At 39.7% G+C, this 15,427-nt stretch overlaps 1 protein-coding gene across 3 annotated transcripts in view; it reads left to right on the top strand.

Annotated features, from left to right (window-relative positions):
• SPEF2 (sperm flagellar 2) overlaps positions 1-15,427 on the top strand; it is a 202,328-nt gene that overhangs the window by 83,499 nt on the left and 103,402 nt on the right. For all 3 annotated transcript variants that reach the window (XM_061393749.1, XM_061393748.1, XM_061393747.1), the window contains 3 exons: positions 3,033-3,141; positions 4,294-4,451; positions 12,610-12,789. In XM_061393749.1, coding sequence (XP_061249733.1) covers positions 3,033-3,141; positions 4,294-4,451; positions 12,610-12,789 — 447 coding nt within the window. The remainder of the gene's footprint in view (positions 1-3,032; positions 3,142-4,293; positions 4,452-12,609; positions 12,790-15,427) is intronic.

Raw genomic sequence — 15,427 nt, 5'->3', positions numbered from 1 at the left:
GTCCATGGACATACAATGAATTTTATTCAATTAAGATAGTTAATTTCTATATGCTGAAAAAGATAATTTCAAGTATGACATTGTTCTATACATAGTAACCAGTTTTTTCATCTATTACCATCTATTTTATCATTCCTGTCTGTGACTATGTCTCTTATTCAGATTTTCATTTGAACTAGTTGTAATATCTTGCTGATTCCCTCATTAATTAAAGAATTAGATGATGTTATTGTACACTGTATATGTACAATATGTTTGCTGTTACAACTAATATAATGACATTTGTGGCTAAGAGAGACTTAGGGAATCATTTCCTCCTATATTTATAGGTGGACATTTAAAGCATGAGCACTTGACTCTTCCTTATTTTGAGTTGGTATAATTTTGAGATCTTCCTTTCACTGTTTATTTAAATAAAAGGACAAAACCATTAGATACTACTTCAGCTCTTGAGCACAGTGCTTTACACTGAATGCTGTCCATCAAATTCCAAAAGGGAGAATTTACTTCTCTCCATACAAGGAAGTAGGGACTATACTGACAGTAGTGATGGGTGTTCAGCTAACTTCCTATTCTTGTTCAAGGATATCTGAGGATTGGTGAAGATACTGCCAATCCATGGCTGTTTATTGGCAGAACAGAGCCCACAACTCAAAGCAATCCAACTTGCTTTCAAGATTCTTGATCTAGGTGCTATTTATGCTATTTTCAGTTTGGGAAGCCACTGAGCTGTATATTCACGTATGCATTCTTTTGGAAGGTATAGTTCAATAAGCAGTTTGAAAATTTAAAAAGAAATTCAGAACTTGGAGTGAGATAACTGGAATCAATGGTCTTTCATTTATAAACTATGCCATTTGGGGCCAATTTTAGAATCACAATCCTACTTTACAAGTTTTGTTGTGGATATAAAATAATGTACTACAGTCTTCCCTTAGTATTCACAGGGGATTAATTCCAGAACCCATTTGGATACCAAGAGGAGGGCATGGCAACCCACTCCAGTATTCCTGCCTGGAGAATTCTCATGGACAGAGGAGTCTGGCAGGCTACAGTCCTCTGTCGCAAACAGACACAACTGAGCGACCAAAATCCAAGGATGCACAAGTCTCTTATATAAAATTATATGAGATTTGCATATAACCTATGCACATCCTCCTGTATACTTTAAATCATCTCTAGATTACTTATAATACCTAATACAATGTGACTGCTATATAGTTGCTACACCTGGAAGAATCAAGTTTTGCTTTTGGGCCCTTTCTGGAATTAGTTTTCCAGATATTTTCAATCTGTGGTTTTTTGACTCCACCGATATGGAGGGCTGACTGTATGTGTAAAAACATTTAAGAACTGTGTGCTAAATTTTACCTATAAATCAAGTAAGACAAAGACAAACATTTCCATTGGGTTGATGTCTTTGATAACCAGAAGGAGAGCTGTTTCAATGGAGTGGGGGACAGGGAAGGATGGATTGCTATGGAACGGAATGTGAATGGGGGTGAGGAGGTGGAGAGTGTGAATATAGATACCTCTCAAGAAACTTGTCTCTGAACAAAAGGAAAGAACAATGGAAACAGGATATTTTTATCATTATTGTTATTGTATTCCTTTTCTCTCTCCCTCCCTGTCTCTTTCTCATCTCTGTCTCTGTCTCCCTCCCACCCTGTTTTAGGAAAGGGTACACTTATATGAAAGAGCTCAGCTGATTTTTGAGCCAGAGAGTCAGTGAGGTTACAAGTCAAAAAGAAAGATGGATATCATCTAAGGCTGGTGCAGCAGAAAGATATAAACTGAAGTTGTCAGATGAGGGAGAGAAGTTGAAATGTTCAACCGTGCAACTCAGGTTTGCTAAAATAATAAAATCAAGTCAGTATAGTGCTTGTCAATTTGGGGAAAACGATGTACAAATTTAGGGGGATGGGTCATAGAGACTCATCAACTATAGAGGAGTGCTGGCAGGACAATAAGTGTATAGATAAGGGTATAGATCATTAATATTGTAGAGATGGGGCCATTCCAGAGGTGGAGCCCTTCGAGGTGATCAAAAAATCCAAGATATGGCCATGTTAGTGACGTGGAGAGAAGAGGAAGGGTCCAAAGCCTGGGTGCAGTTTGGGAAGAGAAGAATGCTGATACATGTTCTGAAGTCCTTGACAACAATGAGCTAGTGACCATGGATGGTTCATGATAGTTCCCACAGTCTTCTTCCATCACTCATTGTCGTCAGCATCTTTGGGTTTTCTGAATAACCTAAAAGCATATTCTGTTTTGTGAACTAATTTCCTCTTTTTGTATCATGAATATAGATGGAGGACAATTGATTGCTGTATCCTATGAGGGACCTTCACCTTTTTGAGTGCTATTAATTTGCTCTTCAGTGTTCTCTTGCATTAACTGAGTAATCTAATTCCTTTTAACCTAGTTCAAGGCTTTCTTTCCCTCTTTATGATTTTCCATTTATTCTAAATTCATAAGTATTCTGGACATTGTTCCTTAATCCTTGCTAGGACTCAATCAGAGGAGTTGAAATTGGTTTTGGCTTCAGTCTCCTGTGGTATGTTCCTTTCTGTCTCTTCTACAGGGAAAAATCATAAAGTCTAGAAAGATAAATTATTGTGTTCTAATATAATATTGACAAATAACATGCATATTTGACTTTATGGCTACCCCGTTACTTCATTCTTAATTTTTACATCATGGTGTTGATTTCCTTGTTTGTTATTTATGACAAACCATCATTTTTCAGTACCTTCTCTTCATGATCAATCCCAAGATGTTCTACCTTGAAACTAGAGCTCCTCTTAAATGTTGTATTTTACCTCCTTCTCCTAATTTCTAAGGGAAATTTGAATTCTGACCTCAAAACTATACTTTACTTTTTCAGTATTTTGTTAAACATTTTAATTAATATTCAGCCAAAGAGGAAGACCATATTCATTTGGCTTTTTTGTATCAGTATATTTTGGTAGTGCTACTGCAACTTTGATTGGTGTAGCAGATTGTCTAATTAAGTAATTTCAATATCATAGCTGAAGCATTTTCAAGTGAAACTCCTCTTGAAGATATCAATCAGCGTGTAGCTGCTAAAAACAAAGATACAGATGAGGACCAGAATTTAAGAGATCAAATACAGCACAGGTTAGTTTAAAACTCATTGTCTTCTTGTTTCTTGCCCTGTGAACAAACTAGCAACTAGTCACTTTAGAATCATCAGATCTAGGGGGAAAATGTATTTCCTAGCGTTCACTGTTTTACAGGTAAAACAAAACTAAGTAGCTTTGATATTGAGTGAAATATTTGTGTGCTAGCTTTTATATTCAGAGTATAAGTCATCATAGTCACAGAAAAAAAGAATTAAATCAAGCAACATTTCCCTTTATGACTACATGAACTTACAAGTTCATTAGAGGGAATCCTAATTCAGCTCTCTTTCAACAAATGCCAATGAAGATCTTGGAATTTGAAAGATCTAGGCATCAGATTATAGAGTGTAGTTCTAAAACTAAAATTAAATGATGCTTAATAAGCATTCTTTTGGTTGTATGCAGTTTGCTCATTGGAGAAGAAAAATTAGACAAAATTAAACAATGTTTTGAAAACTTGAGAACTCTGAAAACATGAGTTGAGGCAACAAAGAGGAATTTGATTCATGAAGCCTATCTACTCTCAGAGGACCAAACTCATTCCAAGAGTATGTTTGAGTAAAGCAAATTCCCACGGACAGAGGAGTCTGGTAGACTCACAAGAGTCAGACATGACTTAGTGACTGACTAAACCACCACCACCATCGACACTTACTCAAGGCTCTCTTGAACTTCTCTATCTATGAAAAAGTAGATAACCTATGTGGCTCAGGCTATAGCTGCCAGGAGAAGGGTACTCAGTCTACTATAAGTACAGGTGATGTTTCCTTAGAACTTCATTTAGAAAACTAAACCCACATCAAAAGTTTCCTGAAATGGTAGAATTTCCAAATCTTCTCTTACTCTTTCCTATACCTCAAAACATATGGCTAGTTGGCATTAAATGATGTCTTCTTTAAAGTGGATGTATTTCATTGCCTGTAGACTTCTTAAAGTTGCTTTTTTCAGATATATTGGCAGCTGGTTTTTTCATCATGTACATTAGATAAATCATGCTTAATATTACTTCAACATTTCAATCAGTATGTGATATTCATATGTGATGTGTGATATATATGATATATTCAGTATGTGATATTCACATATTCAGTATGTGATATTCATATAATTCATGATATTATATTCATATAATATTTGGGTTTTGCAGAATTGTAGGCTTCCTGGACAACTGGCCTTCATTGGAGCAGTGGTTTACAGAGCCAGAAAACATTTTGATAAAAATCAATGCTGAAGTAGATAAACAGTCATTGTGCCAAAAAGTAAAGGAAATGTTTATGACTGAAATAATGAAAAAAGAGAATAAAGGTAATTACAATTCTTTTATAATTTTGAGTTTATGTAACAAAAATGTAATGTGTGGTTTTGGTGAGCTTAGGAAGAAATGAAATGTTACCCTTTTGTTTATCAATCATACTTGACTTCACTGACAACTGTAATTTCTTGGTATAATAAAAAATAGTCAAAATTATCAATATCACAAAGGTTCTAAAACTGTCTTGGTAGAATACTTTCTCCCATCCCCAAATTTGTGACCTAACTACTATGATTTATCAGTGAACTGACACTGAAATAGTGCCTAAGTGTAAGCCGCGATCACCTTGGGAACCCAGGAGTTCACACTTAGAAAGACAAGCTTCCACATCTAAATGTCCACTCCCCCAAAACATCCATGTGAAACTTTCACACAAAACAAATATATTATATAAAAGGCTTAACATGTTATTTTGACAGTCAGAAATTAGGCTGAGTGGAGGAAGGTAACCTCTAGAGTTGAGATTGAAAAGCAAAATGAAATTGAGTCTAGGTTGTAGCTTCAACAAGTCTGACCCAGACTTGCCTGGGAGTGTCCAGGAGTCTCCAGCAGAGGCGTGGGTCAGTGGTGGCCTGATGCTGGGTTGGGGGCAGTGAGTGTAGCAGTACATAAGTTCAGTTCAGTTCAGTCACTCAGTCGTGTCCGACTCTTTGTGACCCCATGAATCGCAACACGCCAGGCCTCCCTGTCCATCACCAACTCCCGGAGTTCACTCAAGCTCATGTCCATTGAGTCAGTGATGCCATCCAGCCATCTCAGCCTCTGTCGTCCCCTTCTCCTCCTGCCCCCAATCCCTCCCAGCATCAGAGTCTTTTCCAATGAGTCAACTCTTCGCATGAGGTGGCCAAAGTACTGGAGTTTCAGCTTCAGCATCATTCCCTCCAAAGAAATCCCAGGGCTAATCTCCTTCAGAATGGACTTGTTGGATCTCCTTGCAGTCCAAGGGACTCTCAAGAGTCTTCTCCAACACCACAGTTCAAAAGCATTAATTCTTCGGTGCTCAGCCTTCTTCACAGTCCAACTCTCACATCCATACATGACCACAGGAAAAACCATAGCCTTGACTAGACGAACCTTTATTGGCAAAGGAATGTCTCTGCTTTTTAATATGCTTTCTAGGTTGGTCATAACTTTCCTTCCAAGGAGTAAGCGTCTTTTAATTTCATGGCTGCAGTCACCATCTGCAGTGATTTTGGAGCCCCCCAAAAATAAAGTCTGACACTGTTTCCACTGTTTCCCCATCTATTTCCCATGAAGTGATGGGACCGGATGCAATGATCTTCGTTTTCTGAATGTTGAGCTTTAAGCCAACTTTTTCACTCTCCTCTTTCACTTTCATCAAGAGGCTTTTGAGTTCCTCTTCACTTTCATAGCAGTACATGCATGGGATCTTTTGAAGGAAGTCACCATTATCTTCATTACCTCCACCATAGTTTGGCCTCAGGTAAATAGCAGGGAGAGAACACAGCTCCACCCATCAACAGAAAATTGGATTAATGATTTACTGAGCATGGCCCATCAGAACAAGACCCAGTTTCCCCTCAGTCAGTCTCTCCCATGTGGAAGCCTCCATAAGCCTCATATCCTTCTCCATCAAAGGGCAGACAGACTGAAAACCACAATAACAGAAAACTAACCAATTAATCACATGGACCACAGTCTTGTCTAACTCAGTGAAACAAAGAGCCATGCCTTGTAGGGCCACCTAAGATGAACGGGTCATGATGGAGAGTTCTGACAAAAAGTGGTCCACAGAGAAGGGAATGGTGAACCACTTCAGTATCCTTGCCTTGAGAACCCCATGAACAATATGAAAAGGCAAAAAGATAGGACACTGAAAGATGAACTCCCCAGGTCAGTACATGCCCAATATGCTACTGGAGATCAGTGGAGAAATAACTCCAGAAAGAATGAAGAGATAGAGCCAAAGCAAAAATAACACCCAGTTGTGGATGTGACTGGTGATGGAAGCAAGGTCTGATGCTGTAAAGAGCAATATTGCATGGGAACTGGGAATGTTATGTCCATGAATCAAGGGAAATTGGAAGTGGTCAAACAGGAGATGGCAAGAGTGAATGTCGACATTTTAGGAATCAACGAACTAAAATGGACTGGATTGGGTAAATTTAATCAGATGACCATTATCTCTACTACTGTGGCAAGAATCCCTTAGAAGAAATGGAGTAGCCATCATAGTCAATAAAAGGTTCAGAAATGCAGTACTTGGATGCCATCTCAAAAATGACAAAATGGTCTCTCTTCATTTCCAAGGCAAACCATTTAATATCACAGTAATCCAAGTCTATGCCCTAACCAGTAATGCTGAAGAAGCTGAAGTTGAACAGTTCTCTGAAGACCTACAAGACCTTCTAGAACTAACACCCAAAAAAGATGTCCTTTTCATTATAGGGAACTAGAATGCTAAAGTAGGAACTCAAGAAACATCTGGAATAACAGGCAACTTTGGCCTTGGAGTACAGAATGAAGCAGGGAAAAGGCTAACAGAGTTTTGCCAAGAGAACACACTGGTCATAGCAAACACCCTCTTCCAACAACACAAGAGAAAACTCTACATGTGGACATCACCAGATGGTCAATGCTGAAATCAGATTGATTATATTCTTTGCAGCCAAAGATGAAGAAGCTCTATATAGTCAGCAAAAACAAGACCGGGAGCTGACTGTGGCTCAGATCATGAACTCCTTATTGCAAAATTCAGACTTAAATTGAAGAAAGTAGGGAAAACAAATAGACCATTCAGGTATGACCTAAATTAAATCCCTTACAATTATACAATGGAAGTGAGAAATAGATTCAAGGGATTAGATCTGATAGAGTGCCTGATGAACTATGGACAGAGGTTCGTGACATTGTACAGGAGACAGGGATCAAGACCATCCCCAAGAAAAAGAAATGCAAAGAAGCAAAATGGCTGTCTGAGGAGGCCTTACAAATAGCTGTGAAAAGAATAGAAGCAAAAAGCAAAGGAGAAAAGGAAAGATATACCCATTTGAAGGCAGAGTTCCAAAGAATAGCAAGGAGAGATAAGAAAGCCTTCTTCGGTGGTCAGTGCAAAGAAATAGATGAAAACAATAGAATGGGAAAGACTAGAGATCTGTTCAAGAAAATAAGAGATACCAAGGGACATTTCATGCAAAGATGGGCTCAATAAAGGACAGAAATGGTATGGACCTAACAGAAACAGAAGATATTAAGAAGAGGTGACAAGAATACACAGAAGAACTATACCAAAAAGATCTTCACAACCAAGATAATCACAATGGTGTGATCACTCACCTAGAGCCAGACATCCTGGAATGTGAAGTCAAGTGGGACTTAGAAAGCATCACTATGAATAAAGCTAGTGGAGGTGATGCAATTCCAGTTGAGCTCTTTCAAATCTTAAAAGATGATGCTGTGAAAGTGCTGCACTCAATATGCCAGCAAATTTGGAAAACTCAGCAGTGGCCACAGAACTGGAAAAGGTCAGTTTTCATTCCAATCCCAAAGAAAGGCAATGCCAAAGAATGCTCAAACTACCGCACAATTGCACTCATCTCACATGCTAGTAAAATAATGCTCAAAATTCTCCAAGCCAGGCTTCAACAGTACGTAAGCCATGAACTTCCAGATGTTCAAGCTGGTTTTAGAAAAGTCAGAGGAAAAGAGACGTTGATGTATAGAACAGTCTTTTGGACTCTGTGGGAGAGGGAGAGGGTGGGATGCTTTGGGAGAATGGCATTGAAACATGTATAATATCATATATGAAACGAGTCGCCAGTCCAGGTTCGATGCATGATACTCGATGCTTGGGGCTGGTGCACTGGGATGACCCAGAGGGATGGTATAGGGAGGGAGGAGGGAGGAAGGTTCAGGATGGGGAGCACATGTATACCACTGGCGGATTCATTTTGATATATGGCAAAACCAATACAATATTGTAAAGTTAAAAAATAAAATAAAATAATAAAACACACACAAAAAAGAAAAGTCAGAGGAACCAGAGATCAAATTGCCAACATCTGCTAGATTATTGAAAAAGCAAGAGAGTTCCAGAAAAACATCTATTTCTGCTTTATTGACTATGCCAAAGTCTTTGAGTGTGTGGATCACAACAAACTGTGGAAAATTCTGAAAGATATGGGAATACCAGACCACCTTACCTGCCTCTTGAGAAATCTGTATGCAGGTTAGGAAGCAACAGTTTGAACTGGACATGGAACAACAGACTGGTTGCAAATGGGGAAAGGAGTACATCAAGGCTGTATATTGTCACCCTGCTTATTTAACTTATATGCAGAGTACATCATGCAAAATGCTGGGCTGGATAAGGCACAAAATGGAATCAAGATTGCCGGAAGAAATATCAATAACCTCAGATATGCAGATTACACCAACCTTATGGCAGAAAGCAAAGAAAAACTAAAGGGCCTTTTGATGAAAGTGAAAGAGGAGAGTGAAAAAGTTGGCTTAAAGCTCAACATTCAGAAAACTAAGATCATGGCATCTGGTCCAATCACTTCATGGCAAATAGATGGGGAACCAGTAGAAACAGTTTTTATTTTGGGGTGGGAAACAGACTGTTTTGGGGGGGCTCAAAAATCACTGCAGACTGTGACTGCAGCCATGAAATTAAAAGACGCTTACTCCTTGGAAGAAAAGTTATGACCAAGCTCGACAGCATATTAAGAAGCAGAGACAGTACTTTGCCAACAAAGGCCTGTCTAGTCAAGGCTATGGTTTTTCCAGTCATCATATATGGATGTGACAGTTGGACTATAAAGAAAGCTGAGCACTGAAGAATTAATGGTTTTGAACTGTGGTGTTGGAGAAGACTCTTGAGAGTCCCTTGGACTGCAAGGAGATAGAACCAGTCTGTCCTAAAGGAAATCAGTCCTGAATATTCATTGGAAGGACAGATGCTGAAGCTGAAACTCTATTCCTTTGGCCACCTTATGCGAAGAACTGACTCATTGGAAAAGACTCTGATTCTGGGAAAGATTGAAGGCGAGAGGAGAAGGGGACAACAGAGGATTAGATTGTTGGATGGCATCACCTACTCAATGGACATGAGTTTGAGTAGGCTCCAGGAGTTGGTGATGGACAGGGAGGCCTGGCGTGCTGCAGTCAATGGGGTTACAAAGAGTCAGACATGACTGAGCGACTGAACTGAACTGAACTGTAGCTTCAAACATCTAGAAATTTGAATCAGTGTTTTTTCCAGCTATCAGAATCACTTCAACATTCTCCTAAAGATTTTATATTCCAGTCACTTATTACATGAACAGAATCCACTGCCACTTATTTAAGATTTACATTCCAATCCGTTCATTATTTTTAACAAATATTTTGTCATTAAAATAATAAATATTTACCTAGTCCATGTTACTAAACATCCTAATTAAGTTAAAAACAAAAAATAAAAGGATATGGTACTTCTATGAACAGTCTGCTGTTTTAAAATAAGCATAATATACTGTTAAGTGGGAAAAATCAGGTTATATTTAAATTTTCCCTTTTTTGTTTTTAGAAGTATATCTATTATTAAATTTGAGCTGTCCAGGTGGCTCAGTGGTAAAGAATCTGTCTATGCAGGAGCCATGGGTTCTATCCCTGGGTTGGGAAGATTTTCTGGAGGCAACCCCCTCCAGTATTCCTGCTTGGCAAATACCATGGACAGAGGAGCCTGATGGGCTGCAGTCCATGGGGTCACAAAAGAGTCAGACATGACTAAGCAATTAAAACAACAGCAACAATTATTAAAAGCCAATGGCAACCCACTCCAGTACTCTTGCTTGGAAAATCCCATGGACGGAAAAGAATTCCGTCCATGGTAGCCTGCATTCCATGGGGTTGCTAAGAGTCAGGCACGACTGAGAGACTTCACTTTCACTTTTCACTTTCATGCATTGGAGAAGGAAATGGCAACCCACTCCAGTATTCTTGCCTGGAGCACCCCAGGGACGAGGAGCCTAACGGGCTGCCGTCTATGGGGTCGCACAGAGTCAGACATGACTGAAGCAACTTAGCAGCAGCAGCAGCAGCAGCACAGAAAATAGTGACAGTATATGCTAATAAAAAAATAAACTTCAACCCAGGAAATCTGAAGCTCTAACTTGCTTTATTCAACTATTCCTGACCAAACAGTGTCCCATCTAACATTCTGAAGGGAAGTAAAAAGTAGAAGTTTTCATAGACACGAGGGACACGAGGGTGGAACAGGGAAGTCTTTAGCAAAAGGGGAAAAAAAATGGTTACTTTGGGCCAGGACATCTTTTGGGTGAAGGGAACTGCAGGGGTCTTTGCCATACAGATTGACTCTTCTTCTTTGATAAAGAGGGGAGGTGATATAGAGAGGGCCAAATGACAGATCATCTCATTGGTGCCAACCAGAAAATTCCAAACTGATTGATTAAAATTACGAGGAAGGTAGAAACTGCAACTGAGGCAGGTAGTATAGGTTTGGTATCATGGACTTTATTTATTTAGCACAAGTGATGCCATTTTGGGCTTATGGTTTTCTCTTTAACAATAATACAGTCTTTGATGAGGAGGGAAGAAGGAGGACAAAGAGAATTAACAAGAAATTTCTCTTTCAGCTTATTTGTCTACATTGTTGAATTTTAAAGGCAATAATTATATATTACTTTCATAATCAGAAAAGACATTAATTTCCAGGTTGAAAAAAAATCCAATAAAACAAATCCTCCTTATCTTGCCAAGGTGAAAAGAACGATCTGAGGGCAATGGGAGAAATAGCCATACAAGGGTGCAGGTATCCACTGCCATTGGTACAGGGGTAAAGTTGTGGCCATTTCCAGGGTGGAGCCCTGGGAAGTCAGGGAGGGTGGGAAGGGCACACTGGGTAAGGTGAGCCTGAATCCGGAAGGGCAAAGGGCCCTAACAATTATAGGAGCCTAGACAATCCAGAAACACCCCAGAGCTGTCTCCTCTGCCTGGAACGCACACTCCCTCAGTGTCTTCAAGTCTTTGCTCAATAGCCACCTCCTCAGTGGGTCTACCCTGCAAAGCACGCCATTTAAACAAACTGTAAAAGCTGCCCCACAGCACTTGACGCCCTTCCCTCTGCTCTACGTACTTTCTCTAGAGCACTTACCACCTTCCAGCTTCTTATGTGACTTACTTTATTCATGTTTATTGTTTGCAAGCTTCACAAGGCAGTGATTTTTCTCTTTTGTTTTACTTTTGTATCTCTGGCAGCCACAACTGTGCCTAGCATTGTTTGTATTACTATTATTTACAGTATTGCTATAGTTTTACCTATTGATGGTATTGGCTCGCATGCATACTCAGTCCCTTCAGTCGTGTCCAGCTCTTTGCGAACCTATGGACCATAGCTTACCACGCTCCTCTGTCCATGGGATTCTCCTGGCAAGAACACTGAGTGGGTAGCCATGCCCTCCTCCAGGGGAGCTTCCCTACCCAGGGATTGAACCTGTGTCTTTTATGTCTCCTACATTGGCAGATGGGTTCTTTACCACCAGTGCCACCTGGGAACCCCACAGTATTGGCATAGTTTTATCTTATTGTTATAAGGCTTCCTTTCCTTCAGGGCACAACTGAGATTTAATAACTAGCTAGTGCATGAATGGATGAATTTTATTAAGCCTTATTTGAGTACTGAGCACCATTCTAAATGCTTTATATGTATTTACCCCTAGAAGTTGGTGCCGCATGCTTTTCTGTTCCCTTCTATGTCCTCCCAATCCTCACCTCTTCTGTCATATTGCCCTTCACCTTCTCTTTAGGCTTTTTTCACCTCGTTTATCCACTAGGAAATTTGACGTAATTCTTTAGTTTCCTATCCCAGTAGATTAGCTAATTCTAGATTGTTAGTTTTAAAGTTGGCACCCTATCAGCAAGTCTTCTACCTGCTATAGATACACACACACACACACACACACACACACACGTCATCACCATCTCCATCAGAGGCAGGGGAAATGGTATTTCTAACCAGACAGAGATGACGTCAAATGTCAGCTTTAAGGACTGGATAATTTAAAACATGAATTTAGCCTTAATTCAGTGAGAGCAATTTTATATTAAGTTAGGTTTATCTTAGTTTATGTGAAATAGTAGGTGTCTGGAGTTGCTAATAAAGATCCATTCTTATCATCCTGTTTGAAGTGAAAAAGAAATTAGAAGAAAAGGAAGCTGAGAGAAAAGAAGAAGTTTCCCTGACTGAGAAGACATCCCCTCCTCCTCCTCCTCCTCCTCCTCCCCCTCCGGAACCAGAGAAAGAGAAAGAAGTCCACCTTCCACAGGAGCGGTCCAAAACTCCTGCTGCGAAAGGAAAGCAAGCATCAGGTGACTGACAGTGATTGCTAACCCTGTCTACAGGTTTCTCATTTTCACTTAGAAAGCAATTGTAAATAATAGTACCAGTCCATTTATCTATCAGTAGCGTTCACTTTCATGCACTGGAGAAGGAAATGGCAACCCACTCCAGTGTTCTTGCCTGGAGAATCCCAGGGACAGGGGAGCCTGGTGAGCTGCAGCCTATGGGGTCGCACAGAGTCGGACACGACTGAAGCAACTTAGCAGCAGCAGCAGAGTCAGGCTTTGAACAGCATCAGTCATGTGAAAGGAAGCTGTCTGCTCAGATGAAGTGGAGAGGCAGCAGTAGCTGAGAGCACAGCTGTCCCAAAGTGCAGGTACCTGACCACGTGGGATCCCTCCGTGTGGGCATCCTCATGCCCAGATCTACTGATTAGAATAAGACCACAGACAAGAGAAGGGGAGGCACAGAGAGAATAACCATAAGGAGCATAGAGCAGATCAAGGGGACAGACTTCTGTTTGTTGGAGTGGTAGAGCTGAGTTTATGGACACTGAGACCTCCTTACCAAAATGAGAACATAACCAGTTGCCCACAAGAATAAGGGAACAAATCAACAGCATCCATTAGAGGCTAGAATACATATGTAACTGTTATTCTTTTGTGCTATGCAATTATAAAAGGCTAGAAACAAGCTCCCGACATCTCAGTAAACTTGTATCTTTACAACATATAGCATACATGGATAGTTTATAGAGAGATATTTTTTAGCTTAAGTTCTTTCTGTATCCTTAAGCACTATGGACCATGAAATGGTAGAATATATAATGACAAAAGTGAAATGCTCAACTGTTGGGATGTATGATACTGGGAGCGTGACAGGATCAACTTAGTGCTGTGTATATGAAACAAACGTGACTTATTTTCTGGTTTTGGCTTCGTAAGTGGTCAGCTGTGCAGTTACCAAGTCCACCTAGGTTTGCTTGTTATTGTGTCATGATTGCATTTCTAAAGACTATAATCTTTCTTCTTCATGGAGATCAGAGATGGGTCTGATTTTTCAAAATTAAGTTTACTTATATTAAACAAATAAATTTGAAAACTTTAATAACATTTATGATGGTCTGCTAAAGACCATTATATTCCACAAAATGGGACTTAACTAAAGACAAGATACACAAAAATATTTTTATTATATGAACAATGAAGCACAAAGCCTTTAATTAAACATACATAGTATTTCCCTTTAAAAAACAAAGCAGAGGTCTGGAGGACTAGTGGAAACCTTAAAAATGCTATTTAACTGGGGAAGACAATTTCCACAGAGGCTCAGTGGGGCCTGGCATTGTCCACCCAGGCCTCAAACCCAAGACCATGGCCTTCCCTCCCTTTCTTCACCTCAGCCTCATGACCAGGAGTCTCTATGTACTGGAGCCATTCCCTGAAACCAATCTGTAGCAGTCTTCTAAGTTTCTTAAGTTTGCTTGTGAATTTAAAATTGTATAGTTGAATACTGTGCATTTGGAGGAATAATAAAGCTGTTGTTGCTTCAAAGAGTGGTTGTATGTATCTGTCTCATTCTTCCCGCAAGGGCAGGGCTACTGCCTGAGCTTTTAAAATGCATGGCTGATTCATGTCAGTGTATGGCAAAAACCACTACAATATTGTAAAGTAATTAGCCTGCAATTAAAAGAAATAAATTTTAAAAAATAAATAAAATAAAATGCACAGAAGCGTTCACCCCCAGAGGCCTAATTACTGTCTTCCAACCTCAAGGCATCACTGTGAGGAGATCTCAGTGCTAATAGATGCTGATGGTGCCACAGCACAGGTCACACTGCCCTTACAGCTCGGGGAATCTAGGATAAGCGGTTTTATGGAGGGAAGTTCCCAGCAGGTTTATTTATATTTATATTAAATTATTTAGTGGTTTTCAAAGAACACATTTTCAGAACTGAAAGCCAGAGACTTCTGAACAAGCCCAAAGCAAACATCCAATTACAATTTTCTTTAAAAGTTGAGAAGAAAAGAGAAATTATTTACTAAAAAAAAAAAAAAAACAAGTTAGAAATGGGGTAAAGAAGGAAGCATTGTACACTGAGTACTAAAGGTCATTTTGCTCAAATACATTTCTACAATAGTGAGAGACTATTTTGGGGGGGCTCCAAAATCACTGCAGATGGTGACTGCAACCAAGAAATTAAAAGACACTTGCTCCTTGGAAGAAAAGCTATGACCAACCTAGACAGCATTTTAAAAAACAGAGACATTACTTTGCCAACAAAGGTCTGTCTAGTCAAAGCTATGGTTTTTCCAGTAGACATGTATGGATGTGAGAGTTAAACTATAAAGAAAGCTGAGTGCAGAAAAATTGTTGCTTTTGAACTGTGGTTGGAGAAGACTCTTGAGAGTCCCTTGGACTGCAAAGAGATAGAACCAGTCCATCCTAAAGAAAATCAGTCCTGAATATTCGTTGGAAGGACTGATGCTGAAGCTGAAACTCCAATACTTTGGTGCTGACTCATTGGAAAAGACCTTCATGCTGGAAAAGACTGAAGGCAGGAGGAGAAGGGGATGATAGAGGATGAGATGGTTGGATGGCATCACCAACTCAATGGACATGAGTTTGAGTAAGTTCTGGGAGTTGGTGATGGACAGGGAAGCCTGG

This window comes from Bos javanicus, chromosome 20, assembly GCF_032452875.1.
Source record: "Bos javanicus breed banteng chromosome 20, ARS-OSU_banteng_1.0, whole genome shotgun sequence".
NCBI lineage: Eukaryota > Metazoa > Chordata > Mammalia > Artiodactyla > Bovidae > Bos > Bos javanicus.
Note: the sequence above shows the minus strand (reverse complement) of the source record. Positions and strands in the feature narration are given on the sequence as shown.